The following is a 27888-nucleotide window of genomic DNA, read 5'->3' as shown; positions in this document are numbered from 1 at the left end:
ATAAAAATAATATTCTATTCATTATTGCCAACCTTACACTAGCTTATATAGAAATGTATCTACATCATTAGCTGTCTCTTCTATAGTAGTCAAGCTCTCGGTCTGTGGTGTTACGAGTTCAATGGTCAACGCGACGCATACCGCTCGCGCAGCCCAGAACATCCCACATACTCGCGCGACATCAATAACAATGGCAAACCGTAGTCTGTTTTGGTAGGAGATTTCTGATTGGAGCTAGACGGTCTGAAAGCTTAGTCGCTGTATCCATGTCTTATTTCTTTTTTGAATTGGCGAGTTTTAGTTTTAGACAATAGTGTTCGTCCATTGTTATATATGTTTCGTTTTTACATTTTTTTTTCGAAAATGTGCGAGGCGCTGTTGGCAAGCTCACACAGTCTGTGCATGTGTGTCCCTGCTGCTTTTCTGCTGGGCTACAGCTACTAACCTAGCTGCTTTTCACTCGGTGGTTAGCTAACGTTAGCCTGCCCGCTTTTATTGACTTGAGGGGGAAAAACACAAGCGAATGTAAAGCGTGTTTGTGCGATCTGTTTTATGTCAAGACCCCTTAACTATTTTCTAATCGTTGCTGTCGGGTACGGTAAGAAGTGTTGTATGATTTGTCGTAGAAAATACTTTGCTGGCTAGCTAACAGGCTAGCTATTTGTGTGTATTCTTCGACTGAGGAAAACGGCGAGTTTTCTTTGAAAGTATGGACGACCAGACCAGGATGATGACGGGTCTCACCGGACTCGGTGGACTATCACAAGCCGATGTCGGTGACCCGGACTCGGTTAGGAAACAGCAGTCCCTCGGTCAACCTCAACAAGACATAGGGGATATCCTACAGCAAATAATGGCCATCACCGACGAAAGCCTGGACGAAGCACAGGCCAGGTAAGACAGGCGAAGAGCCATTTTCCACACAAGATAGCTAAGCTAAAGTGCGTTGTATGTGTCTTATTTTTGCTTTAGGAGACAAGCGTTTCTGTGATATACTCACGTAAGATAATGCGTAATTGCCACATTAATGCAAATGCATGTTACATTGTAATCTGCTGCTAAACCAATACATTTAGTTACAGAATAACTTGAATACCCACATTACAGTGCTGTTGTAGTTTGAAAGGAGGTTCTTTGTTACTCGTGGTTTCTTGTAAACTGTAACGTTAGTTTGTAAACATGTTGACTTGGTTGAAATACGACGATGAAGTTAATCTTAATTGGTTTATCAATGAAGTGTTAAATTAAAAACTTTCAACTTCCTATCAAGTCTGTGACAATGATAGCCGTATAAAATGCATATAACCACTCGCCTAACACTAACTGTATTTGCGTTGTATGCATCTTTTGGTTTAAAAACCTAGTAGTTTCATTAGGCCACAGCAGTAGTGATATTTTTTAAGGCTTTTATTACCCCTTGCATAAAAAAAAATAATCTTACATACTTTATACTTTAAGTTTATTTTATCTTCCCATTGGCTCATAGGACAATATAAAGTTTGTGATGCAAATTTCCCTTTTACAACAATTATCAAAACTATCAAGAAGTACATCAACAACATACATAATGCTTTCTAAGATAGTGCATGTTTTAAGTTGCTTAAGTCAGAGCTGTCTGAGTGAAATCAGGTCTTATGGTCATGTTGCCAAAGCTCTCACATGTTAATTATCAGACTATGCCAAATTAGATTTGCGTAATCATAACAACATGTATCTGAAATGCTGCTTTACCTCAAATGAGTGTCAATAACATTAGTCATTGAAATATAAATGAGTGAATAGATTGAGGTAAGGCTAAGTATTACTCAATTGTCCCAGGTGTCAGCCAAGTGCTGTATGTGATGACAGCAATCATTCATTCATATGACTCCTCACTTATTGTTTGTGTTAGGGGTATTTTTACTTATCATTATTGTAGGGAGTATGCACTACACTGCAGTGAGTGACTGACCCGCACTCATTTTCCATGTGGCTCAAGGAGCATAAGGTCAGTTTCAGATGAAGCGTCACTATTTCAACAATAGACAACCGTCCACTGCAAGACTGTGGCCACAGTGTGATGTGTCATTAGCTAGTGATTTTCCACCCAACATTTGACCACCTGGTTCTCTTAATTAATTCACTCCTCTTTCACTCCCTCCCTCCCTGGTGTTCATCCTTTTCATTGTGTGCTGGGTGCAATCAATTCTCCTATAATGTGTACGCGAGTGCAGCTGTCCGCAAATCGAGTTTCTATTAATGAGATGGTGGTGAGGGGGAGGGATGATGCTATACCCGCAGCCTATGAACACTGGGATATTACCTTTTCTTCAGTACAAGTTTGAGGACTTAATCAGGCCTTATTTCATGGACAAATGCAAATATTTTTGCTTTAGAATATTTTTTGTAGTCAATAATTTTTTATTATTCCCAGTCTTTCTTTTCCTTTATGATTTGTGCTGACCATTTACAAAAGGTTGGACTATGGTGAATCAAATAATGTGAATTACATTTATTTGGATATAAACTTCCAATTAGTAGGAAATCATGTAGCAGGTTTAATATTAGATGTTAACAGGCTATCCTGAAAAACTAATTAAAGGTGTCGCTGCTTCGTAAGTGCCAGAGGTGTCCTTGCTGTATGCTTGTATTGATCTAAATTCCTACTCAGAGCATGTCCACGTCATGCCATATATGTGCAAGATTAATACTAAAAAGACTGCAGCCTACTGTTAGTTCAGTGGTCCATCCTTGATGCTGTGTATATTGTGTGTGTGTGTGTGTGTGTGTATATATATATATATATATATATAAAGGCAATTTTGATGATAAAATATTCATCTTCTGAACACTTTGTGGTTCGCATTAGCTGACAGACAAGTCAGTCACTTGTACTAAGTGTGGAATTATTACGCCGTTTACTAATTTGTTTCTCAGGTTTACTTCAGATAAAAGGCCAAAACATAACCAGACTTCAGGACTACACACAGTCTGTTGTTACAAATAGGTTTGTTAATATATAGCAGTTGGTATGTCTTAAAATGTACAGTCTTTATCAGCATCATACTTAACTCTGATCAAGTTTGTCACCCACACATCAATCTTTTCCCCCGGTCATAATCTACAAATTAATGTGTGAGATGCCTCACATGTGAGCATGACGCCCTTGTCGTGTAGGGTGGCAGTGTGTTGGGATGGGGAGTGGTTAGGGCAGTGCAAGAACTCGGTGTTGCAGAGTACACTTCCTGCGCACCATCCGCCCTCATCCTCTCACCCTGTCGCCATATGTTCAGATGCTGGCCAGAGGAATCGCCGGCGCATTGGGGTGGATCAGACGACCCCACAGAGGGAGGGAGAGCAGGGGGGGGCATGGCAGGGGGTGGCCTGCCACTCAACTTCCAGCACAGGTCAGTACAGGACCGCATGAGCACCTCCTTCTCCCCCTCCTGCTCATACCCTCCATGCTGAAGGCAGCCCTCCCCCCAACTCAAATCCAGCAGTGACAGAATTGGTGGACAAAATGACATATTTAATGCTAGATACATAACACTTTACATCATACTGCCTCAATATTCTCACAGAAAGACAGTCTTTTGGGCATATACAGTAGGCGCTCTATTTGCTAGTCCCCATAGTCCCCTCATTGATACTGCATTGGACATTCACAACTGGAATTGGTGTTGAGGTCAGGTGTAGCCAAATCATATTCATCTGTGGTTGTTTTTAATGTGTTGTTGGTAATATTATTTGGAAAAGAAATGCTTTATTTCAGGGTGATCTTCAGATTTTTCTTGTTTCATGTTTTCCAATTCATGCTCATCAGAAACGGAGGCCTCATGTTGGTTTTGTTTTTGTTGTTGTATGTTGCACTTTTCCAATTACATATTAAAATTGTTGCCACTGAAACCTGTTTTTGCAATAAATGATGCCTGTTGTGATTTGTAAAACTCTCCATAGGACATTGTGTTTGTCATTAAAAATACAGGGATTGCACAAAATTACAGGAACATTTTTACAAGATAATGCAATATTACAACAGCACTGAAAACTATGGCCACATAGTTACCATAGAGTTAAACAACACCTCTCTGACAATCTCGACGATAGTGGAACTTTATGAGCTACGTGGGTGTAGTAAAATGTATTGCATGCTTAGTTACATGTTTTTGTTATGTGTGCCTGTCACGTTTTTGAATGTGAAAAAAAAATACAAATTAGGATTGGGGCTTTTTTGATACACAAGTAAGCTATATGGGTGTGTGGGTGCATGGATGTGTATTAGCAGGAAATTTTGTTGCTAAGGTGTTCTGATTTGATTATGGTGAAATGTAGAAGTTTTGCCTTTTCTCCTTTAATTGCTATTAGCCTGTCTGGCAATAAAGAGAACATCTCTGATTAAATTAAAATTGCAACTTAATCCTAATCCTCTCTATCAACTCACCATCTACTTTCATGGAACAAGTTTTTCTGTAAGAGGTAGAAATTAGATTACTGTGAATTAACTCTGGAATCTGGTGCTCAGTAATGATGACCTTGAGGTTTGGCATCATTACCTGTCCCACAGTGCAAAGCATCCAAATGACAACATTACTCTTGCTAGTTCAGATTGACGCATCAGGGATGTTTCTACACTGACAAAGGCATTTGGCTTTTGAAAATCCCTTTAAACAACATGGCTCTGTCTTGCTTTGTTGCACTACACTCTTGAAATGTTGTATGCATAATACATACAGCTCTTCTACCTGTTTTTATGGGGGAAGACATGGAATGACTTGAGATAGAGGTCTGTTTATCGTAATCCTCCTCGCTCTCTCCCTCTCTTATTCCCTCTTCTCTCTTACAGGAAGCATGCCCTGAACTGTCACAGAATGAAGCCAGCCCTCTTCAGTGTTCTCTGTGAGATCAAAGAGAAGACGGGTGAGTTTTTACTTCACTCGTTTTTTGTGTTCTCCAGTATGTACAGGTTGTAACCTAGTGTTGAGACGTAGTGTGCCTTTGCTCCAGTTTCCCTGGCACCAAGTTACTTTTTTATTGACCTCACAGAGAACTCTATTGAATATTGATTGTATTTGTTGTAGAACTGATTTAGCTGCATGTACTGTGTATGCTTTGGTTCAAGGTCATGCTAAATATGCATTACTGTTTGTTGTTTTGGCCTAGTAATTATAGAAACTTAACCTATTTTTGGCCACTGTCCAGACTTCACACTGACCTGCTGGAACTAATCTTAGTGGATCGGTGCCTTTAAACCTGAGTCAGACAGCAGTTCAACTTGCTTCAGAACATGCTAACAACTTTACATACTTACATACAAAGAGTTTACATACGTATTTATCAGATTGCAATTTTGTTTTCTATTTTGACCTGGAGTACTTAAATGCAGAAGTATACTCTGCTTGGTTTAACACGTTTGCATTCTAAGTCGATTTCCATCTCAAATGATGAACCGTAATGTGACAAAGTGTATGAATGGTGCAATCAACAGGCTCTTACAAAATGTCACAGCAATATTTACTATATTAAGGCAGGGGAAGACCTACTGCTACAACTACCACTACAAACTATCATATCCAAATTATCTGAATGATAAATTTAACCTGATCCCAGCAGAAAGTCCATGTACAGCTAGTTGACAGCAGACAGCAGAAAACTCCACAGGGGTTATTGCTTTACAGTCAAACTGTTATGCTATTTCAGTACAAAGAGATGTTCTTTTCTCCCACACTGTTAAAAACGCTACAGAAAACAGTATATGGTAATTGTGTATTGAGAACAAATTGCTATGCACATCAATGCAGTACTTTCATCCAAACACAACATGCAAAGCAACAAGACACTATTCTGACACTGTCTTAACAAATAATAATGAATTTCAAATACACATGATCTGATGGAAATGATTGCCTATGTAAATATCTCAAATTTGCTCATACTGGAAAATTATTCAAAGTAAACATGCTGCTTATTCTCATCTTTTTAGCTATTCAAGTCAGCTATCTGACAGATTCTAGTGCGGTTCAAAGGAACAGGCCTGGGATGGATGGCAGATTGATGGTTATGGTAGTGTAAATGGGGTGCGTTTTTGAATCCTCTCCCTCTGCCAGTCTCTCTCTGTTCTTCTCTTTCATTGTGCTTTTCTCTCTTTCACTTGCCATGTGTATCTTCTAACAGCAAACCTCTCTTGTTCAAATGCAATTTAAAAATGCTGCACTGCTGCCTGTTGTGGCCCTCTGTCAATAATGTATTATTGCTCTCCAGTGATTGGACTAAAGTAAAGGCTAGGCTTGAGTGAGTGGGGCAGGGTACATTGTTTCCCAGGCAACCAGTGGTCTTATTTACCCTAATGCCATTCACTTTGATTTTCACATTTAGTCTCCCAGCAAACTAGAGAGAAGGTCTATAAGTACTCATACAGTAAGCTGAGCAGAAAAACATACAAGGCGTGGAGGTAAGTTAACAATAGATTGATGCTTGAGGTGAATATGCCAACCATGAGATATTGAGATCTGTGGCTTTGCTTGTACTCTGCTGGCCATCTGCCACGTAGTGCCCTCCTATCTGCACTGTGTACCTGCTTTGGCATTTCTCTGCTACTCCATCAGACCCCCTGCAGGCCCCATTATGTGCCTCTGGAATGTGAATTGACTTCTCTTCAGTGCAGCTTGTGGAAGACCCAATCAGTAGTCCTGTAGTATCTCCACAGATTTTCTGCAGTCTTTTTTCACTAACAAACATGCACTTGTGTTGGCACACCCACATACACACTGTCTCTTGCATACATACACACACACTGAACAGGGATAAAAGCAAACTTGGTCTTGGGTCTACTCCTACTGCCTCGGTCTTGTCCTCTCCCCCTCCCTCCCTATGCTTCACTCCCATTCTTGAAAGAGAAGACTTGCTCTGAACTCGGGGCTTTGATATGGTAATGTAATGGTGGTGGAGGAGGGGTGTGGGGGATGGGAGGTGAATTCCTCTGAGTGCTGCAGTTGGTTAGATTGTTTTCATTGTAAAGGAAATGTTCTGCGCTAATGCCAGTACCACCCCTCCCACCTTCACCACCCCAAAACACCCCCCATTTTACAACAGTGCTTGCGTTGTCCTGAGCTCTCGCATTAAACATGACCTCCATCTGCGTGAAATTTGATTCTTGTTAATACTTTATTAAAGATACACTCCAAAAGAGAAATTAAAGCACTTGGAGAGAGACGGGAAATGATCAAAGTTGAGAGCCAGTGGCTTTGCTTCAACTCAGTTCTGTTCTCCCTTGCTCTCATGGGTATTTGCTGTAAAAATAGCTCTTGGTGCAATGGGACAGCTTATGCCAAAATCTCTCACAACCCACTGCAGTTACTCTCAGAAGTTTTTCATTTAGTTTGGGCATGTTTGAGGCGTTTCGCCTTACTTTTATGCATTCCTTGTGCTTTACACATGACAACAGTGAATCTGTCACTCACTCTGTTCTGTCACCCTGCTCAATTCCATCTTTTTTAAGCCTGAACATTCCCAGTTTTTTATTTTTGGATAGGTTTTAAATGAAAATAAAAGTAGTTTTTCAAGTGGAATTTAAAGCTATACAGTTTTTTTTTTTTTTTTTTTTTAGCTTGGAGATGGCAAAGTGTATTGCAAGTCTCTCCCTCCTCCCCCTCAATTAGACAAGTTCACATCCCAACACTTGCCACTCCTCTTGATAATGCCACTAGTTGACTGTGTAGAAACAGTGGCAAACTGGCAAGCATCCTTCTTATCTAAGACTGAAATGGCTGGCTCTGCGTTGCCTCTTACTATTAAAAGTGAATGTACCATGTTCTTATGATATGCATGTGTCTGTACACCACCACTCATATGGGACCTGTTTCCCTCAGCAACAACAGTGAGGGTTTAACAACAAGGACATCCTGATGGCCTGTAGCCAGTGTGATGTTAACTTGATCCAGTTGATTGCTCTGTTAGGTGCCCAGTTGTGCCAGTGTCCTAACAATGTGTCTGGGGCACTGGTTATTTGCTGTCTGTCACTCCCTTCTCTCTGTGCATTTTCTGACCTGCCTCTCAGTTAGAGTTTTTTTAGAGCAGATACATTGCCTGATTCTTGAAATTTAAGGTCAGTCCTGTAATGTTGGTTTAATTTTATTATGATATCGACCTGTGTTGGATGGAAGCGTCTTATACCACCTACAAGCACCAAAATCTCACAGTCAATGCCCGCCAGCAGCACTTAGCTAGTATGTTGGCAAAGCGGCTAGCTGACAACCCATCATCACATCCTGTTAATGTTTTGACAAGATGGATGAATGGTGAGATTTAGCAAACTCAATGAACTCGCTTTCTGGTTTATGTATTTTCAGTGCTATTTCTGGTTACACTTGATTGGAAGCTTCTCTCATTTAGTTATGATAGCAGATAAACAGATTTTTACTATGTTGTTACAATTCATAAAATTCAAATATATTCAGAGTAAACTTTTTCTTTGTCTTTTCTGTGGATTTATTGTTGTGTATATATTACATTTGTCAAAATGAATTATCATGAATTAGACTATGTGGGGAAAAAATATGGCTGTTGTGTTAACTGTCCAGAGTTGTACTATCCTACCTCAAATGAGTATAAACCACCTTCAAAGTGGTTCATATTTTATCTATCCTGTAACCTGTAGCAACACACCCACACCAGTGCAGTCCTTTGTGTTGTTTTGTAGTGTAATGCTTGATCCTTATATTATTTTCTGTTAGGTAGTTGTGGTAGTCAAGAGGCTATCAGAGAGTAACCAAACTATTAAACAACTTATGTTAAATCACCTTATTGGGGTTGTAATGTTTTTGCAAATCATGTAAGTTCCTTATCAAATTATTACTATACATATGCATATTCTATATGCATTGCAGTACCATTTCATTAACCAAACAGCCCCAATTACATGTTAATTGCATTACAGCATGATTGTAGTCATAAAAACACCAAAACAAAACATTAAATGTCACACATAGTTGCCACGTGTTTACTCAGTCAGAATAAACACGTAAAATTTTTAGAGCCTTTAGAAATCTCATTTTAATTTTGTATATCTTTTTTTTCAGAGGCAATGCATGAAAGTTGGCAGCACTCAACTGTTGTTAGGAAAAACACGTTCGGCATCACATGATTGATTTTAGATGTTTGTATTCCTCTGACTTTAACAGACTGCAGTACATGAATTCTAGTGAATCACATGCCTCATTAAAGCAACTTAATTATTATTAGTTTTATTAAGAGCCCAATTTGGAACAGAGTCCTAAAATTTTACGAGTTCTTAGGAACCTGTGGGAAGTCTTTTTATTATATTTTTGAGGAAAAGCATACAGTGCCTTTTTAAACCAAAAGCAGTAACAAGATAAAAAATACTTTGTTGCAGAAATGCGACCTATGTGAACCTACCAAACATGCATTTTCAGTTTTCCTATCATTTGGGTCTAAAATGAGAATAGGCCTTCCACCTTCTGGTTTTCTGTTTTTAAAGAGTCATGTGTCAGAGTCAATTTCATGTGACGATTATCCTGGCCAAAATAATTGTGTTTCACGATATTATCCCGATAGTCATCAAAATATGCTTAAAACTCTTAAACTGGCACTAAAACATATTGTAATCACTTTACTTTATATTTTGTTAATAAACAAATATTTTTATTGCATCAAAGATAGGACACACATCTTTTTAGTCAAAAACAAACAATCTTAAATAAGGTAATCATGCATAAATAAAGGATAAATAAAATTAAAAAAGAGCAACATTGTGTGAGTCTGTTCTTTCTTACATGACAATTCCTGTATTTTTTCAAATCGGGCTCTATTTTTCACTTCTCTACCATGATGTCAAATGGTACAGACAATTTTTAATCAATTGCATCAACATATATAATTTACCCCTGACTTAAGAAATACATGAATGATCCATTAACAAAAATAAAGCCCAACTGGCATTGGGCTTTTCAAGTCACTTGTGAGGATGTTCATGATTATCCCGATAATGGAAATTTACCACGATCAACTTATCTTGAGTGTTTTTTTTTTTTTAATTTTTTATCCTGATCTGCGATTAAAATCGTATATCGTCCCATCCCTACTCACTATGCAGTGGTGCTGGATTATCTCATTGGCTTTTCAGCAATCTCTGTTGTGTTTTGTGGTGTCCTGCCACTCAATCGTTTTTTCGTTTCCCTGCTCCTTTGCAGAAGAGAATGAAAAAAGATAGTGTGTGATTTGGGGGCGCAGGAGTGATACAGGGAGATTGATGAGGCAGTAAGAGCAGGAGTAATTACTCGGTGTCCATTCCCCAAGCCAGATTGGCAGACGGCTAATATCACACAGACCCCTGGCCCTGACAGACACCCCCCCCCAAACTCAAACTGGGGAGGCAGAGCACCCCAACCTTCAGCCTAGGCCTAATGGTGTGTGGGCCAACTGATTTCCCCATGTGGTATTATTCCTGTAGGAATTGGGCTTCTGTATATTGACAAGGGAAACTGCTGTCTAGAGTGTGCTGTAGGATGGGAAAAGCTCAGTGGAATTGTTCACCTTTAAGACTGCTGCAACATGATTTTGACCACGATTCACCAATAGCAGTGATTTGGCTGGGCTGTCACTCAGTATTTCACGGGCATCGGGGTAACTGGATATGGATGACTGAGTATAAAAGTTTCTAATAGTTGACAAGCATTAGCAGCATGGATTGTTTTAATGAATTGCATTGTTATATTAGGACAAATGCCCGCTCTAAGATTATTTTGTCTGATCCAATTTGCTTAACACACTTTGACGCCAGAACAGTATATTGGAAGAGAAGTTAAGAACATGGGTCAACATTGCTCAAGCACTTGCCCATTTCCTGATAGTTGAAACTAGTAGTGGGAGTTAAAAATTAAAAATAAACAGAAAATTAAAATTGTATATACGCCATATTTCATTGGGGTACTAAATTAAAAAGGTCAGCAAATAGAACTCACCAACACTCAGGAAGTGGGCACACAAATACTGCTGACAGACACTGCTGAAATTTAATTGGCCAGAGTGACACGATAGGCAAGGCGCCATGTTTTGCACACTTACGGCTTACTTTGGATACACAAATTTCCTTCAATTTTTGCCCAACAACAAGAAACCAGGAAATATTGAATGACCCATCAGTATTAGTCGAGGATCACCCACAGGGCGGACTTATACCTCTTCATCTGATCTGCCCTCCCTCTCAGCATGTCTATGCCTCTCACACTGCTTTTAGGCTTTGGTCTTAAAGGAAGCCGGCATCTCTTTAATTAAAGATATGTAAATGTGGTCTCAGCTGGATTGCATTAGTTTGGTGGTGGTAGGGTGGGAGAGTGTCGGAGCCTAGCTCTTAATCCTGACTAATTAAGGATTAATTACAGTTGATGGGGGCCTTCCATCCCTCTGCACTAGTGCACATTGCTGTCCCAGACAGTATGTTTCTATATTTCACACCATGTCATAAATGCAGGGGAGAGATGGAAACATCAAGGCTGGGGGGGGGGTTGGTTACTTGCCACCACAAGATTAGTTGTACGGATTAGGTTATTACAGATACAGGGAAGCCCTTGCTCCTTTTTTAAGCGTGTGGTGCTCTTCATCAGTATAGATGAATGGATTGATGTAGTAGTAGTAATAGTAGTAGTAGTAGTAATACTCATTGCTAATCCAGAATAAATCCTTTTCTCTCTTTTTTTCTGGGAGGATGATAAGTTTGTGTTTCCATCACTTTGTAATATGTGTACTCATATATGTGTGTACAGGTTAGCAAAGCCAATTAAGGATACCCTCCTGTAAAACCACTGGTAAATTGTTATCCTGACCAGCCAGACATATTATTGGCACAGTGATTTTATTCCTTACTAAACTGGTACATTGGACCTTTGCAGACTAACCATGTAGCCTAGCCTCAGCTCTTTCTGGCACCATCTGACTGTGTCATAATGCTTGTTCACTTGTTATAAATGGGCACTGCTCTTCTGATCTATCGCTTAATTGTCACCTAATTTGCATAACAGTGCAAATTAACGACCTCTCAAATGAGCGTTCATTTTTCACAAAGTCTTTAGGAGCTCCTTAAGAGTCTGTGCTAATGAGCACAGGAGGCAGCTGGCCTGATGAGAGTTGACTGGGGGAAGATCCTAGCAGTGCTTTAACAAGCCTCCTGCTTAGGTGCTCTTCGTCATCCTCCTCATCCTCCTGTGACATTTCAAATTCTTTCTTCCATGTCTCTCTGTCTTTCTGTGTGCAGAACTGTACTAGACTGGGGATATCATGTTAGAGATTTAGTCACAGGTGCTCAACAGTGCTTTATATATCATTTTAAACACCATTTGTTTTAGCACTTAAATATATTTGTATTGACGCTAAAATATTTTCTTGAAAAAGATCTTATATTGCTCAGTCACCTAAAAGTACATATCAAAGTCTGGTTTGTTACTAGTTAGGCTGGCAGTATGCTCCAAATTGAATCATGTTTTGTCAGATTACTGTTGAACACAAGCTATGAGCAAATACCAGTATACTTGCTGTAACCCAAGGTCTGTTTAATGCTATCCATGCTGTATGGATGAGCTTGCAAGTCAGTGGTGGTAGCAGATATAACATACAGATTCCTCAACAACACAAGGAAATATGTTATAAAAGATAGACTGTTGACATTAGTGTAATAAACAAGGCTGATTTCAACCACCTCAGCTGGTCAGCCTGCAACACTTAAGTGACTGAAGCCAAATATGCTTCTTTTCGTTCACAAGTCCATAATTTTACCTATGCAAATGCACAAAATATGAATTTGTTTTGAGTATACTGTCAGTCTCATTTTAGGGGATTTAAGTTGACTTTAATTTCTATGTTTCATTTTGATATGATTAGAGTGACGTGGTTCACATATGATTTCTATTTTCACATTTTATGGGCCCTTTCACTATATTTTTGAAAATATTGTTTTAAGTATAACCTGGAAAAATAAATCCTGAGTATGTTTGATGGGTCAAGTTTTAAATTAAAAAAATACTTAACACTGTTTTAAGGAATGTGCATGTGCTGATCATAATCACATGTGCACCAATTTACTGCTTGTGGGGGTGGCTAATAATTTGTATCCTCTTACTTTTATGATTTCTAACTATATTTTCAATTTAGCATTGTCAGTATTTTTAAACTGAAATATAGCTTTTATTTGTTGATTATATTTGTTTTTCAGCCTACTTTTACTTTTGACCTGTAAAAAAACTATTGTAATGGCTATCAGGGAAATATTTTAAATAATCTGCCAAAAATATGTATATAAATAAATAAATAATATAAATATGTATATAGCATTTGGAAAAAAGACATCGTAGATCCTTTATTGCCTTATATTTGTGTTGATTAAGTGACAACTCAAATTGCTCATTAGTGTTTGTGTGTGTTTTTTGTGTGTGTGTGAGTGTGACAGTGTGTTTGTGTATGACCATTCAAGGGGGGTACACGTAGTCATCGCTCGGGTGTCCAAGCCCCTCTTTAGTTAATTAAGGGCTGATTAATGATGTGTTGGACTGAAGTGTTGTTTGCCCAAGGTGTGAGTTCTCCAATTCACACCTTTATAAGACCACACTGTGTTTACTCTGGATGTTTACCTCTCAGTGTGTGTGTTTGTCAGAGTGGGGGGCTGTGTGCAACAGGGCTCTGGTGAACTACCCAAACAGATGCTGATTAGCGCGAGCTGCTTAAAGTAGGAATGGACATATGGATTAAGCTCATTAAGTTGAATGTACTCCACAAAAAACACCATTTTAGAGAAATTGGGTACACACTTTTTATGTTGAATTTTCAGTAGAAATTTACCATTTCTCAATACCCATTTGGCAGAAACCACATCAGGGAAAGTATTCATTTTTAATGCCATATTCTACAACTTGCCCAAGGCAACATTTTATTCACCCAAGCCGTTTTTTTGAGCAACCCATATTCTACCGAAAAGGCATGGTAAATCAAAATTCTAAATGCACAAAGGAACTTGTTTGTGAAAGTTGACATTAATCAAGTGTTACATCATAATTTTGTAAAGAAAGTGACATCAAGGCTCCTACTCAGACTGCTATAGACTACTAGTCATCATATGAGCACGTGTTTTTGCATTTACAGACTTAACTGGGTAACTAACTGGACATAATGAAGGTGAAGTTTGTATTTCACTGCATGAATTTAAAGGCCGAGGACTTTCCTCTTCTCTAACCCCATTCATCACTGTTTTTCTGCATAGTGGAAGTCAAAATTAACACGAGACTTAGGAAAAGTAAGTCAGATCAGGTCTGGATTTTGTCAAACTTCACTTAAGGTACCAGTGTAGAGCCATGTTTCAAATTCAACCTGGTGGGTTTTAAGCAACCATCTTCAGTGTCATGCATGACTCAGGGAGGGGAACTTCGTAGAAAAGGTTTCAGTCGTAGTCATCTGGACACTGTTTTCAGAATCAAGACGTTTCGGCTCCCATCCGGAAGGGAGGGGAAGTTTATTCTCTAGCCTTCATTTGAACTTTAATATAGGCAGAATGGCCCCAGTTCTTATTTTTCCTAGCTACGTTTTTATTGCCCTGACACTGTTTTGTATGCTGCAACAGTTTTAATCCTTATACAGGGGTTTACCCATCATATCTCCAGAGCTGCAGTTGAGATTTGTTTTTGTGAGGAAAATTTGCATATATTCATGTAGCATTTTTTCATTGTGAAAACCATCTTTCTATGGCCCATTCTCTTTATCTGAGTTCTCTGTAATGAAAGGAAAAACTGATGTTTTCACAGTCCTATCTTTTCACTCTTTCTGGCTCGCTCGCTCTCTGGCACGTCTGTACTCTGGATTCTGTAGATTTCTGTAGTCTCTCTCTCTCTCTCTCTCTCTCTCTCTCTCTCTCTCTCTCTCTCTCTCTCTCTCTCTCTCTCTCTCTCACACACCTTCTCCTGTGACTCCTTTTTTCAATTCTCCTTGGTTCTCCTTCTACCCTCTCTCTCCTTACCTTTTTTCCCCCCTTTTTTCCTTCTCTATCCTTCTCTCTCTCTCTCGCTCCCTTGCTCTTTCCCAGTGAAAGGCTGAGAATACCCAAGGGAGCTGATGCAATTAAAATGCTAATCCTGTCTGTCTACAGAGAGAGGGAGAGGGGGGGCTGACAGCATGAGGGATTGCGGCTCACATGGAGAACTCGACTGAAATGGAGAACGGGGGGGGGCACTGGGGGAGGTGGGTGGGGGTGCGCTGAAAGGGAGAGGGGGGAGGGGATGTGTGTTGGGGGGAGACAGTGAAAAAGGGGATGCTAGCGAGGAAAAAGACAGACAAGGATAAAGCTTGTGTTGTGAGCTGAGCAATGATATACTGACTGTGTTTAAGTCTTATCTATCCCTATGTGTGGAAGGCATTACAGTTAATGTACAGCACTACACTATTGGTTAGGTTGTTCACCCTTACCTGCACCACTTCATATATTGTGTGTTGTATCTGCACAGCCAATGTGGAAACGGTGTGCTGTGCAGATGAGAATGATTATGTATGCAGTGAAAGCCCAGCTGGATACCCTGAATATTTCATAGTATGTGTTGCTCGCTCCGTCTCTCAATGCCACACAGCCGAGCTAGGGTGGTAACGTGTGCATAATGGTGTGATTTCTAAGAGCTGTGGATGCAGACTGTGGGCTTTAAGCTGAGCTCTGAGTTTTAGTCTCTCAGTGAAAGAACCAGCCCAGCGGCATCAGTTGATCAAAAGGAAACGCTGTTTAGATTTTGGAGCACAAGAGGCAGCCCTCAGACTTGTAGGTTTTTTTATTATTATTTGTATTTTTTAGGTGTCTCGTGATTAGTTTTTGAGTTGAAGACTTTTAGACTCCATTTTACCTGCATCCATGTCATATGGTCCGTTTCTGTGCAGTATTTTAACTCCTCAACAGATGCTATAATCCTACTAGGCCACTAGACTGTGCATGAGTGCAATTGTGGGTAATCACAGCTTAATTGAAGTAATTAGGGGAATGTAGGGGCATTAGGCTACAGCTGGGGGCCATAATGAGGAGTGGGGGCAAAAGGGAGGGGGGAGGTGAGAAGCTTCAAGAGCCACAGTTGCCCTCTTCACTGTAGGTCATTTGTACTTCTCAGTAAATGGACATTGAAGATCAACCCCGCACATGACTACATACAGTCAGAGCTGTCTGGAGCAGGATGGCCTAAATTTTGTCAGTACACACACAACTTTAACTGCCATCAGAGCATATGAAAAGTATCCAAATAATCATGTAGATTCAACAGGTACAAAACATTTCTGGTCCTTGATCAATAAATTAGCTATAGGTTATCTGCCTAGGAAGTGCAGAGATTGTTTGTTTGTGAATGACTGAAAGGAAAGAAAAAGAGGAGGGAAAGAGATGGGCGAATCAGGGTCATTAGTTCAGGCGGCTGGGTCTGCTGCATTCCTGAGCCCTGAGATGGGGGAGCAGCAGAGCAGGAATGTGTCTTGGAGAGAGAAGAGACCTCTGCAGAGGGAAAGAAAAAGGCAAGAAGGAACAAGAAAAAAGGGGGTGGGGGTTGGGGTAGTTGGACGCTTTGCTACGAGAGGCCTTAAATGGTGGAACAGACTCATTTATCAAATGAAGTTTGAAAAAGCAAAAACTCATCTGCTCCATAGCACTTGGAAACTTTAAGCAAAACTGTTTTTCTCCTCATTTCTTTCACATCTGTTAGCCCTACAGTACAGCTCTTCTCATTTGTTAGCTCTGACTGCTCCACGGCTGCAAACCTGTTTTTCAGCGTCATTCTCTATGGGGAAACTTTGACAACAACATAAAGACTCATAAGATTGTTAAAGTTGTGCTAAGAGAGAAGCTATGAATGAGTGAGTTTGTGCACCCCCTAACCTTTGATGATGAGCTTTGACTAACTAGTGTAATCCTTAAAGAGGACAAGCGCCTAACCCAGTTTCCACTGGGATTAATCTTGTCATCCATATTGTTAGCGCCTGTCTCCTTCAGAATCCTGTCTGGTTTGACTGCTGTTTTAAATTGGCTTTTACCCCTTTTTAATTTAGTCTCCAGTTACAAAGATCAACGTAAATGTGGGCATAGTACTGTGTTCATTTGTGACTGAACCAATATTTCACGTGGCACATTTTAACATTTTTTTGCACTGGTCTCCATATTAGTTTACAAACATTCCATCGACAACTTCCTTAATGTCATAATTGCAGATATACACTAACATGTATTCATTTTACTATTGTACCCAAATTTAAGCTTGGCAATATAATGTTAGTGATATTATTTTTCTTTCCGGCAAGTGGACATGCATTGTAGGGCTGCAACTAACTATTCATTTAATTATCAATTCATTTGTGGATTATTTTCTAGATGAGTGATTGTGTAGTCTACAAAATTTTGAAAACAGAGAAAAAATGCCCATCACAATTCCTCAGACCCCCAAGGGGACGTCTTCAGATTGCTTGATTTGTGACCAACAGTCCAAAACTCAGATATTCAATTTACAGTGATATAAAACAGAGAACATCAGGGAATCCTTACATTTGAAAAGTGAATGTTTAGCATTTTGCTTGACAATATTTATAAACAATTAAACAAACAAAAACAATCAATTATCAAATAAGTTGCTGTTTAATTTTCTGTCGACTAATTGATTAATCAACTAGCCTTTCAAGCTCTAATATTTTGCAATTAGCACTAAAATAACTGTGAATAAATACAATAATGTGCCCAAGACATTGAATTGTGATACCGAGTTTCAACTTTTCTTTTCTCAAGTTGAATGATTGAGAAGCAAAAGGGGCAAGAGAAAATTTAGTTAAGTGTTAAAAGCTTCAGGCTCTGAAGAAAAGATGGTTGTCTGTACTTAAAACTTTTCAGAAACAGAGTGGTATCTGTAAGTGTGTGTGTTTTGTGTGTGAGAAAGAGAGAGAGAGATGAGAGCATGGCTGCAGGCTGACAGAGGTCCTGGTATAATGCAGTGGTGGAGAGCAGCAACTGATAACTATACTTATGGCCACTGGGGCTCATAGTGACAGCACATGCACTCCCATTACTGGTCCCATGCCTCATGCCCTTATCTCTGGCAGCCTGCCACAGAGGGACCACACTGCCCTCTGCTGTTGATTTAGAGGAAGTTCAGGCTCATTGAGAATTCAACCAGGCGCTCATAGCAATGACTCAGGGGAGGAACTTGACTGGGTTTTGACAGGGCTGCACTTCTTTTGAATTTTAGCAGTGATAAAGCATCTTCCTATGCACCCCTAGAATCCACAGTATTAGCCTTCTCCTTGAAGGGACTTTTCAAAAACTTTTTAACCAACAGGTTTTCTCAGCCCTATAAAGGTGTTCTGGCTTTGACAGACTGTAACAAAAACAGGGTTCCCCCCCCCCCCCCTAACTGGGTAAATACTAACCTTGCTTGCTTAACTTTATACTTTCTCTCCTCTCCTGTCCAGTACTGAGTATACGAGGTGTGCAGGAGGAGGACCCCCCAGATCCCCAGATCATGCGGTTGGACAACATGTTGTTAGCAGAGGGTGTGTCAGGACCAGAGAAGGGTGGAGGATCGGCTGCAGCGGCTGCAGCTGCAGCAGCAGCAGGGGGCTCACCAACGGACAGCAGCATCGAACACTCTGACTACAGAGCCAAGCTTGCCCAGATCCGTCAGATCTATCACTCTGAGCTGGAGAAGTACGAGCAGGTGTGTGCAGAGCAAACCTAAATGCTTCAGCAAAAACTGTTATCCACAAATATTAACATGTTATAATAAAATGAATTTAGGTCAGTCAGTTAGAGTGAGGAACTTCATTCCTCTGAACTTGGGTTCATCAGTTTGGTAACAATCTTCTTATACACTGTTATAAACTGTTATACTGTTAAGATGTGACCCTAAGGATTTTATTCTAACTATGCACCACTACAATACTGATAATTTCTGTTTACATGTTTGGAGGTATTTTAAATTACTATTATGAGCTGCTGTAGTGTTGTTTGGAATGAAATCTCGCAGCAACCACATGCCTCAGGCAGCCGAGAGTCTGCAGGTATCATTCAAACTAATTCTTGTGTACACTTTACTGTGTGCTTTAATGTAACTGCTTAAATAACAGGGATGGATAAAGATAGTGGCTTCATTGTAAAGCATGAAAATTTGTTTAGACATTGATACATTTTGTTACATATAATATGCTCATAATTGGTATGAACAGACACTGAGATGATGTTCTCTCCAAGACCACATGGAAAAACATTGTCATGTATCAAGCCTGCATTCTTTGCTCTTTATGGCTCTGGGCCGCCATTTCCTGGTGTTTCACTGATATAGGTTTGAGAACCACTGCTGTAGTTTTATGGTTCAAATGCAATTAGTAACCCACAAATCAAGTATCCTAATATTACTTAGAAAACATGAAGACAGCCGATCAACAGAGTCGTCAGACAGCCGAGGCCTACACGTCTTCAACAAAATTATGTCATTGCACTGGACAGAATCTGTGCTTGGGCTATCTTTTTTTACAGTAGCATTCAACTCCTTTCTCTCTCCTTGGTCCAGGCCTGCAGTGAGTTCACCAACCATGTAATGAACCTGCTGAGAGAGCAGTCTCGCACACGGCCCATCTCTCCCAAGGAGATTGAGCGCATGGTGGCCATCATCCACCGCAAGTTCAGCTCCATTCAGATGCAGCTCAAACAGAGCACCTGCGAGGCCGTCATGATTCTGCGCTCACGCTTCCTTGACGCCAGGTCTGTCTGTGGTGTGTGTGTTACATGGCTGGTTATTTTCTTGATGGCTGAAGTCATCTGAGCATGTTAACATGTACATTCCAAGCATGTTGGTCATTATTTGTTCTCTCTCTGTGTGTCAGACGTAAGAGGCGCAACTTCAACAAGCAAGCTACAGAGGTGCTGAATGAGTACTTCTACTCCCACCTGTCTAACCCTTACCCTAGTGAGGAAGCCAAGGAGGAACTGGCCAAAAAGTGTGGGATCACTGTGTCTCAGGTGAGTTGCCGATACCACTATTATTTAGGACTCTAAGTAAAACGACACTGTAGCTGTTTTTATAGAAGCTGAGGATATTTTGGTTGTTAAATCCAGGATCACCTGTCTAGGTTTCAAAATCAGTTTCAGCACATACTTAAAAGCATCTTTTTAAAAAGGCTTTAATTTGTTTTTTGCTGTTATAAGTAAAATGAAAATCAAACTGAAAAGCAAACAACATGTATAGATGATGAATTTGCCTTGTTGTTTTTGTTGTCCTTGTGCAGTTTTTAGCTGAGGCTACAACAGCCAAATGAATGCAAAGGAAACACAGCATTCGAATATCTGACATCCATCTGTCCCTCAGGTCTCTAATTGGTTTGGCAACAAGAGAATACGCTATAAGAAGAACATTGGTAAGTTCCAGGAGGAAGCGAACCTCTACGCAGTTAAAACAGCGGTGGATGCTGCCAATGTGTCTGCGCAGGCTAGCCAGGCTAACTCTCCGGCAACGCCCAACTCAGGTACCACATGCTCCATGCTATCTACCCACAAGCCCTGCCACTTCTCATTAACAGGCCTCTACATACACTTTTGTTCTTACACATAACTGAACTTGAGTGAACCACACTGACTGTATGAAGGGCTAACTTGATTGTTCAAAGGAAAACTCACGCTCTACACTGCAAATATTCTTTCAGCCAGCTGCCACACTTTGAAATTATCATTTATTTAACATGAAATCATTGGTAAAAAGTTAATCTTCAGCCAACACAGTATATAATAGGCACAATCTTTACTCATTTGGTAATGCTGCAGCAAGCCAGCTGTCAAGGGTATTGTCCACTTTTACATTCTGGCTGCATAATTTGTCTTCAATCATGGCATCAAATAAAGGATTCTTCTAACAAAGAAGAAAATGAAATATTCAGACAATAATATGCAGTATTGCCAACTTTTTCTAGGGTGGCCTAGTTAATCTCCATTATTTTTACAAGAAAGCATTTGATTGTATTTTGTTTCCTAGCCATATTTCCTAAACTTCATCTCCATGAGTAAAAAGTTGCTAATGTGTTTTAAATATTTAACACTTAGAAAATCAAACAAGTAAGAACTTCTATCTTGTCAAAGTTGCGTGCAGGACAGTTAGTTAGGACCAGACAGCTGAGGATGGTGCACTGTGGGTAAATCAGAAAATGTGGTCTTTGTCTGTCAGCCAAGATTTGCATTCATCTTATATGTTTTGTGTGTCAGATGCTTTTGTAACATATCATATTTTCAAACACTTGAATGTAACTTGGGACTGCTGTGATACTCACGGGTATCAGTTAGAGGGACTCACCTGATGTCTGCTTCAAGCGCTTTCCATCCATCTCTTTCTACAAATCATCCCCATTATTTATTCATTTGCATGTTTAATTGATTTTGTTGTGTGAATTTACCTCAATATATTTATGTAGTACATGGTCTTATTTTCTACTGACTGGACCAGGCAGGTGATTATTCAGATGTTTGGATTCATTTAGTCAGTTCCCTTCTTATGGCTTCAATGTACGCAAAATGGTGATCACTTTGGACAGCCAGGTTGGAAAGGATCCCTACAGAGAGACCTTTTTGTTAGAGTAAGATCCTTTTTGTTTAACCAGAAAGAATTGTTATCATTCTCGCTCGCAACCAGACTCCATTGATAATAATAATAATTTTACCTTGCTGATCATCTTAAAACACAAACTGGACAGAAACAAAATAAAACTCGCCACAACAGTCTTTCTTAGTCTTTCCACTGTTCCAACAATCACCAACTCTGGTGTGATCGAAATAAACCCTTTATTCATACTGGGAGTTGGTGATTGATTGTTGTCATTACTCCACTATATCTTTACATAGCAAATATTTGTTTGCTACTATAATGTTCAAAATCTCGTATGCACTGCCTTTAAGTCACTGAATGAACAGATGTGTACAATGGTCCATAGTTCAATAATGTTCAGTTCAAATCATGGTCTGTGTTGATCGTTTATTTTGTGCATTTTTTATCCAAGTATTAAACCAAATTTCACAATTTTAAACCATATTGGTGAGATGTGTGATAATAATGCAATATGACTGCAACTTTTATAGGCAGACACCAAATGAATTAATTCACAGGATATCTTACTAAAGTAAGGCTACATCTGTACCATAAGACATAAAATTGTACACCACAATCCACCTCTTGACTTGGTACATTATACAAAGCATTAAATCCAATATAGACATATGTAAGCTGAATCTCAGTTTTCAAAACTGAAGTAAACATTTAGGTTTCCAACAAGAATTTCCTGGTGTGGAGAGGGATTCAAATGGGGTTAAAGCAGACCTCAACACGAGCAATGAACCCTACTGTTGGAAAGTAGCTTTCTGTCACTATCCGGTTCTAAGCATACCCTCACTTGATTGTAGCCCACGATGACGGACAAACACCACCAACTCTTGGGAACCGAAATGTATCCCATTCAGTTCTCCTAACCTTTATCAAAAGCCCAATCTGCAATTTTTGCAGCTGTAAAATGTGTGTTTGCAAATATTGGAATTACATAGACCTCTGTTTTTTATGGTTTTATTTTCTAACTGGCACACATTTTAGCAGTTGGTGTGTGCAGTTGATATGTCCATGTATGCTGAAAAGAAGCTAGGCTTTCAGGCTTGTAAAGTGATCTATTCAGAATAAGTTGGTTGAGAACACTGACCCTCATATTGAAGCTGGTTATTAGAATTTACTTCTTCCAGTCATCGTCCATGACCAGTGGTGACCTTTTGATCCCATGGCACTCTGTTGGGGCTGATTGGATATTGGCTATATATATTGCCTGCAGGGTCACCGGGGTCATACAGTTTGTCTCACACAGGCGACGCCTACCTCAGTCTGCATTCACTCAACGGGGAGGGTCTCAACATCGCCCCCTCTCTACAGCCGCAGGTATGCACTGAGGACAGCTGCAGAGTTGACCTCAATGCCATTAACCCAGCCACCCAGAATCCCTGGATACCTACCCTTAGCCTAGCTCCTTTTGACTTTCGACCTCTCCTCAGATCCCGTCCTGATTTTACCTTTAACCCCATCAATTCCTCCCCCAACACAAACACACTCAAACTGACCCTGTACAGTGTGCCCTGAGGAGCTTATACCTTCCCTCGAGAAGAATGTCAGTTTGTTTAAGGCTATTTAAATTTGTATTATTGCACATTCCTCTATAGTTACACGTACACATAGTCCTTACCCATATGTATTTCTTAAGAGAGCACAGGGTCAGCCTCAGCACAGAACCCCTGGACCAGTTTAGGGGTATCATGGAGCTGGAATATTCCCATCTGGGGACTGAACCAGCAACCCCTCTGATTAATGGTCAGTTTCTCTACCTCTAGGTTGCCCTGCACATCCAACACTGCAACAGCCCCCTGTCTTTTTAGTCTTTGTTTTCCACTGCCCTACCACACATTCCTCTATCCCATCTCTACATATGTCCACCCCCTTGTATAGACCAAGAAGATGCTATCACTCCTCTGTTCAGCCTGTTGTTGTTGTTGTTCAGTTAAAAAAACAGTAGCTGGTAGCATTAAGATTTGTTTAGTTGTCTAAATGTTGTGCTGAAGTTTGTGTTGAAATTTGTGGGTGTGTTTTGTGTCTGACAGGTGGATACCCTGCACCGTGTTACACACCTGACGGGCGGCTATGAGGAGCTGTCGGGTAGTGGCCTCTACACCCCTAATCGCCTGGATGTGAGTACCAACTAAAAGCTCCTTTTGTGGAGTAGCTGATGAATAAGTTTGCAGTTAGTCAGGATACCTGCCTAGAACATGCTATTGAGGGTCTAAGGATAGAGGGTGTCGTATTCTATACAGATTGTAAAGACCCTTGAGGCAAATATTTGATTTGTGATATTGGGCTATATAAATAAAACTGACTTGACTTGTTTTTGTTTGGAGGTTTTTCCCATGTCTTTCCATCTATGTTTCACATAATTGTTTGAACAGCATTTGAATTGCTTTTGTGTGTGAAGAAGACAGACCAGTCAGACCAAAAAGGAAAAAGTGCATCATGTATTGCTATGATGTGTCTCTGTGTGGGCGTATGTACAGTGTTCTTGGGATGTTGGGGAAAAAGTTACTACAGTGCATGTAAAACCATTCTCTTATTAGCTGCGTAGTCTGATTCCTCTGAGTAACCTGGTTACTTAAATTCATGAAAACACACTGAATGTAATCAGCTGCCATCATGTTTTAACATATAAGTAGTTCTTAGAATGAATAGCATTTTTTCTGCAACCAGTAAGCTGTCTTGAGGCTGCATCATTTGGATAGTAAGCACAAATATAGCTGATATTGACTACACATTATAAATCTCCTTCATGCAGAATACTCTCTTTCCTGATTGTTTGTAGGCTAACAGCTGGCAGGACACCACCAACCCCCCCTCGGTCACCTCCCCTCCTGGTCCTCCTGGCAGCGTCCACTCCGACACCTCCAACTGATTCGGTGGCTCTCCCTGCCATCACTTCATTCCCACTGAGGTCTACTCTGACTACCATCCTCTGTCCTCATTTGTCATTTTTCCCTCGTCTCTCAACTAGACAGCCACACAAGGCTGTACTCGCATTTCATAAACACACACTGTGCTGGAACACAGGACAGCCGAACAGTAGTTAGGAAGAATTCTCCCTCTACCCCACAGGTCCACTTCCATGCTAGAAGCTCCTTAACTCAGAATAAAAGAGGGATGGAGCTTACCGATGCTGAGACAAATAGAAAACATCTTTACTTTCAAGGACTTTTTGAAAACCACTGACCCAGCTGTGTAGATGATCATGATGTCTGTACATTATGTGTATATGCACGTTAACTTCACACAGTACTCACACAGCTTGTCCATGTGCTGTTGACCTCTGCACTCGACCCTTTGCTTTGGAAAACTGTGTGTGATTGCCTGTATCTCTTGAAGCCTTGGCATTTGACAGCCAAACTGTTGATACGGATCACCAGGGAGCTCTGCTCACCTTGCTCGTACCAAAGTGCTGCCCCGGTAGTTGTCAACACATCTGTTCCTCTGAGATCACCCTCTGCCAACTCAACACAAGACACTGTTGTATCTTCCTCTCCTTATATCTTGATGTTTCATTCTGTTGGAGGTTTCTAAGTGAATAATTGAGATATGCACAAATGTGCATGCACCCTCCTTCCATAACACACACCTCACAACTTTTCAGTCGTTTTCATAGTGAGCTGACATAAAAGATGTGTCAAGCACAAAAGTTAGCATCCTTGTTATGGGTGTCTCTACCTGTAAAATGGTAGTTAAGGGGATCACTGTTCTAAACCAGACAGGACAGGTGATAATAGGGCTGGCGAGAAGGAGGAAAGGGCAGAGAGAGTCTCTTTGGTTGAATGGATGTAACTAATAGCCCTTTTTGTTGCTAACCAATAGAGGGTGTTGGTAGATGGCTTTTAGACTTAACTTCTTGCTTTCTGTCCACTAGTTTATTTGATTGTAGGCTATTTTCTAATGCTGTTTCACCAAGAATGCACCAGCCACCACCAAAAATGAGCTCAATAAAGCATCTAAATGACATTAGGAGAAGGGTGGAAAGATTGTGGGGCATCGATGTGTTATTGGGACAAACGTGACATGAATTTAGAAACGTGACTGTCTTCCATGCATGTAGGACTTCTAGGCGTGATATTGTTTTCATTTAACCTTCCGAGTTTTTAGCTTCGTTTTTATTAACAAAAAAATAAAGGGTATAATTATTACAGTCAGACCAAAAAGGAAAAAGTGCATCATGTATTGCTATGATGTGTGTGTCTCTGTGTGGGCGTGTGTACAGTGTTCTTGGGATGTCTTAGTCAAACTGGCTGGTGCCATCTGACCTTTGTAAGCATTATAGAGACTGGGTGCTTCCACCAGCCAATGACACACCAGGTGGGGTTCAACTGAGATCTCCTCCCCATCTTGAAAGATTTAAGCTTGTGAGCCCGAGGCAACACACTACAACCTTCTGTTGTAACAAAACCAAAAATACCACGTTCAGCAATGTAATAATGCTACTCTGTGTCTCTCTAAAGTTGGTGCACAGCCACCCTTTTCAGTTTGAGGAGAGGAGGGAATTATATTTCTATCTGTGTCTCTCTGTGTGGTGTTGTCATGCCTCAAGTTGATTTGATTTTTTTTGGGGGGGTTGTTGTGGGGTGTCATGGGGGTGGGGTGGAGTGAGGACTGTCATATCACACCTGTAATTTGATTGTGAGCATAGAAGGTATGCTCTCCCCTTTACCCATCCTTTAATACCTTCTGGAAAAAAACACAACTATTTTGTTTGTAGTTCTATGGCCAATTGGGCAAGGGCTTCTCTCCCTCCTCTGTTACCAAAAAAAGAGGCAGCACTGGGTGTAGTAAAACACATACTTTTGTTTAAGACAAACCTGCAACGTTTTGGGGGATTTTCATTCTTTGGAACTATTTTATACATTAACTGTTATGTGAATAACAAAGCATTTTGATAGTAAGGTAAAGCCTTATGAAGATTTAAGTGTCAGTCAAGACTTCGTTGAACCATATGTTACAGAACAAAACTTGAGCTTGATCACGTGTGATATCCCTCATCTAATTACTTGTTTTGTTACCCATCGCAGTTCATACGACTATCTTATGAATAACGTTATCACCGCACCAAATTTTCATGCCCCCTCCTCCCTTTTTCTACCTGTTGTAATGGATGTCACTGTACAGTTTGTGTAATGTTTCAGTATTTTTTTCTTTTCTTTTATAAACTTTCATGTTTGGTTGAGATGCCATTTTTATTTGGCCTTCGTGTCACAGGATTCACAACTATCAATTTTGAATATTATTTAGGTCTTTTGTTACATAACCGGGTGGCAATGTAGGGTTTACAGGTGTAACAGTTGGTGCTGTGGAAAAATAATTGTATCAATCCAATGGACATCTAGTGTGTTTTGCCGTATAGATTTATGGACCCCCCTTATCTGATTCCCCTTCAGTGTCTGTTTTCCACACTCCCTCAGTTACTGAGTCACTTTCCCCAAATATTCACCCATTTGTGCTTCATTTAATTCTAAATCTTTTTTGAAACCTGCTCAAATTATGCCGTTAAATCAGAAATGTCTGTTTATTTAAGCCGTTTTGAAGCTGTTTAAAAGTTACATGGAAGGCTGTTAATTCAAGCTCTTGGAGATTCAAAGGTGCAGATGTTGCCCGTTTTGTGGTAAATTAATCCCAGAAATCCTAAAATGTATTCAAGTGGGTCATTTTTAATGCAGAAATATTGTGAGAATATGCAAGTTACATTTGCATACAGCTGACAGGAAGTTAATACTGAATTTAGTTTGATTCTTGAAGACCTGTATCCCTTGTATTTTTGCAACAGGTCTGCCATTCTAAAACAACTTAATTTTATGTTTTACTGTTGATCATGTTAAAATCTTGTTTGGATTCTGCAAGTGACTAAATGACTTCCACAGCACCAAATGGCTCCTTAAACCTTTTTGATTTGTTTTATTAGTATATTTGTATCTCCCCTCTTTCCCTTGTATTTACCCCTCTCTCTACCTCTGTCTTTCCATTTCTCTTGTATATAACCCCCACTGTTTTCAGACTTGTGAGTCTGTATGAACTCCTTTTATACCTCAACTTTAGAATTGTTCTAGAAAGAGTAAAACAAAAAGGAAGAATATGACAAATTGTAGTGTTCTTATTAGAAAAATAATAAAATGATTTAGTGTGACTTTTCAGTATTTGATTTCAGAATTTAGGAGTGTTTCATTTTATAATTTGTCACAAATGCTCTTGTGATAGTCAAATGTAATAAAATAAGAGATTGCACCATCTGATGGTTAATATGTGAATCTGTCAGCCTCATTCAGAC

The 27888-nt window shown here is 39.9% G+C and overlaps 1 protein-coding gene across 5 annotated transcripts; it reads left to right on the top strand.

Annotated features, from left to right (window-relative positions):
* The first annotated feature begins 138 nt into the window (after positions 1–138).
* On the top strand, positions 139–27848 carry pbx4 (pre-B-cell leukemia transcription factor 4). Of its 5 annotated transcripts, none has more exons than XM_044180778.1 (10): positions 139–894; positions 3273–3386; positions 4823–4896; positions 18448–18692; positions 19545–19735; positions 19858–19993; positions 20340–20496; positions 22828–22931; positions 23645–23731; positions 24394–27848. In XM_044180778.1, exons 1-10 carry the CDS (start codon positions 710–712, stop codon positions 24481–24483), a joined length of 1383 nt encoding a protein of 460 aa, XP_044036713.1. In that variant the 5' UTR covers positions 139–709; the 3' UTR covers positions 24484–27848. The 5 variants fall into 5 exon arrangements, with proteins under 5 accessions (XP_044036713.1, XP_044036714.1, XP_044036715.1 ...); XM_044180779.1 differs by having other exon boundaries at positions 140–894; positions 22861–22931; XM_044180780.1 differs by lacking the exon at positions 3273–3386 and having other exon boundaries at positions 145–894.
* Positions 27849–27888: the final 40 nt, after the last annotated feature.

The sequence above is a fragment of the Siniperca chuatsi genome, linkage group LG21 (assembly GCF_020085105.1).
Source record: "Siniperca chuatsi isolate FFG_IHB_CAS linkage group LG21, ASM2008510v1, whole genome shotgun sequence".
In the NCBI taxonomy this organism is placed as follows: Eukaryota; Metazoa; Chordata; class Actinopteri; order Centrarchiformes; family Sinipercidae; genus Siniperca; species Siniperca chuatsi.
The sequence above is the reverse complement of the archived record's forward strand: the minus strand, read 5'-3'. Positions and strand labels throughout refer to the sequence as shown.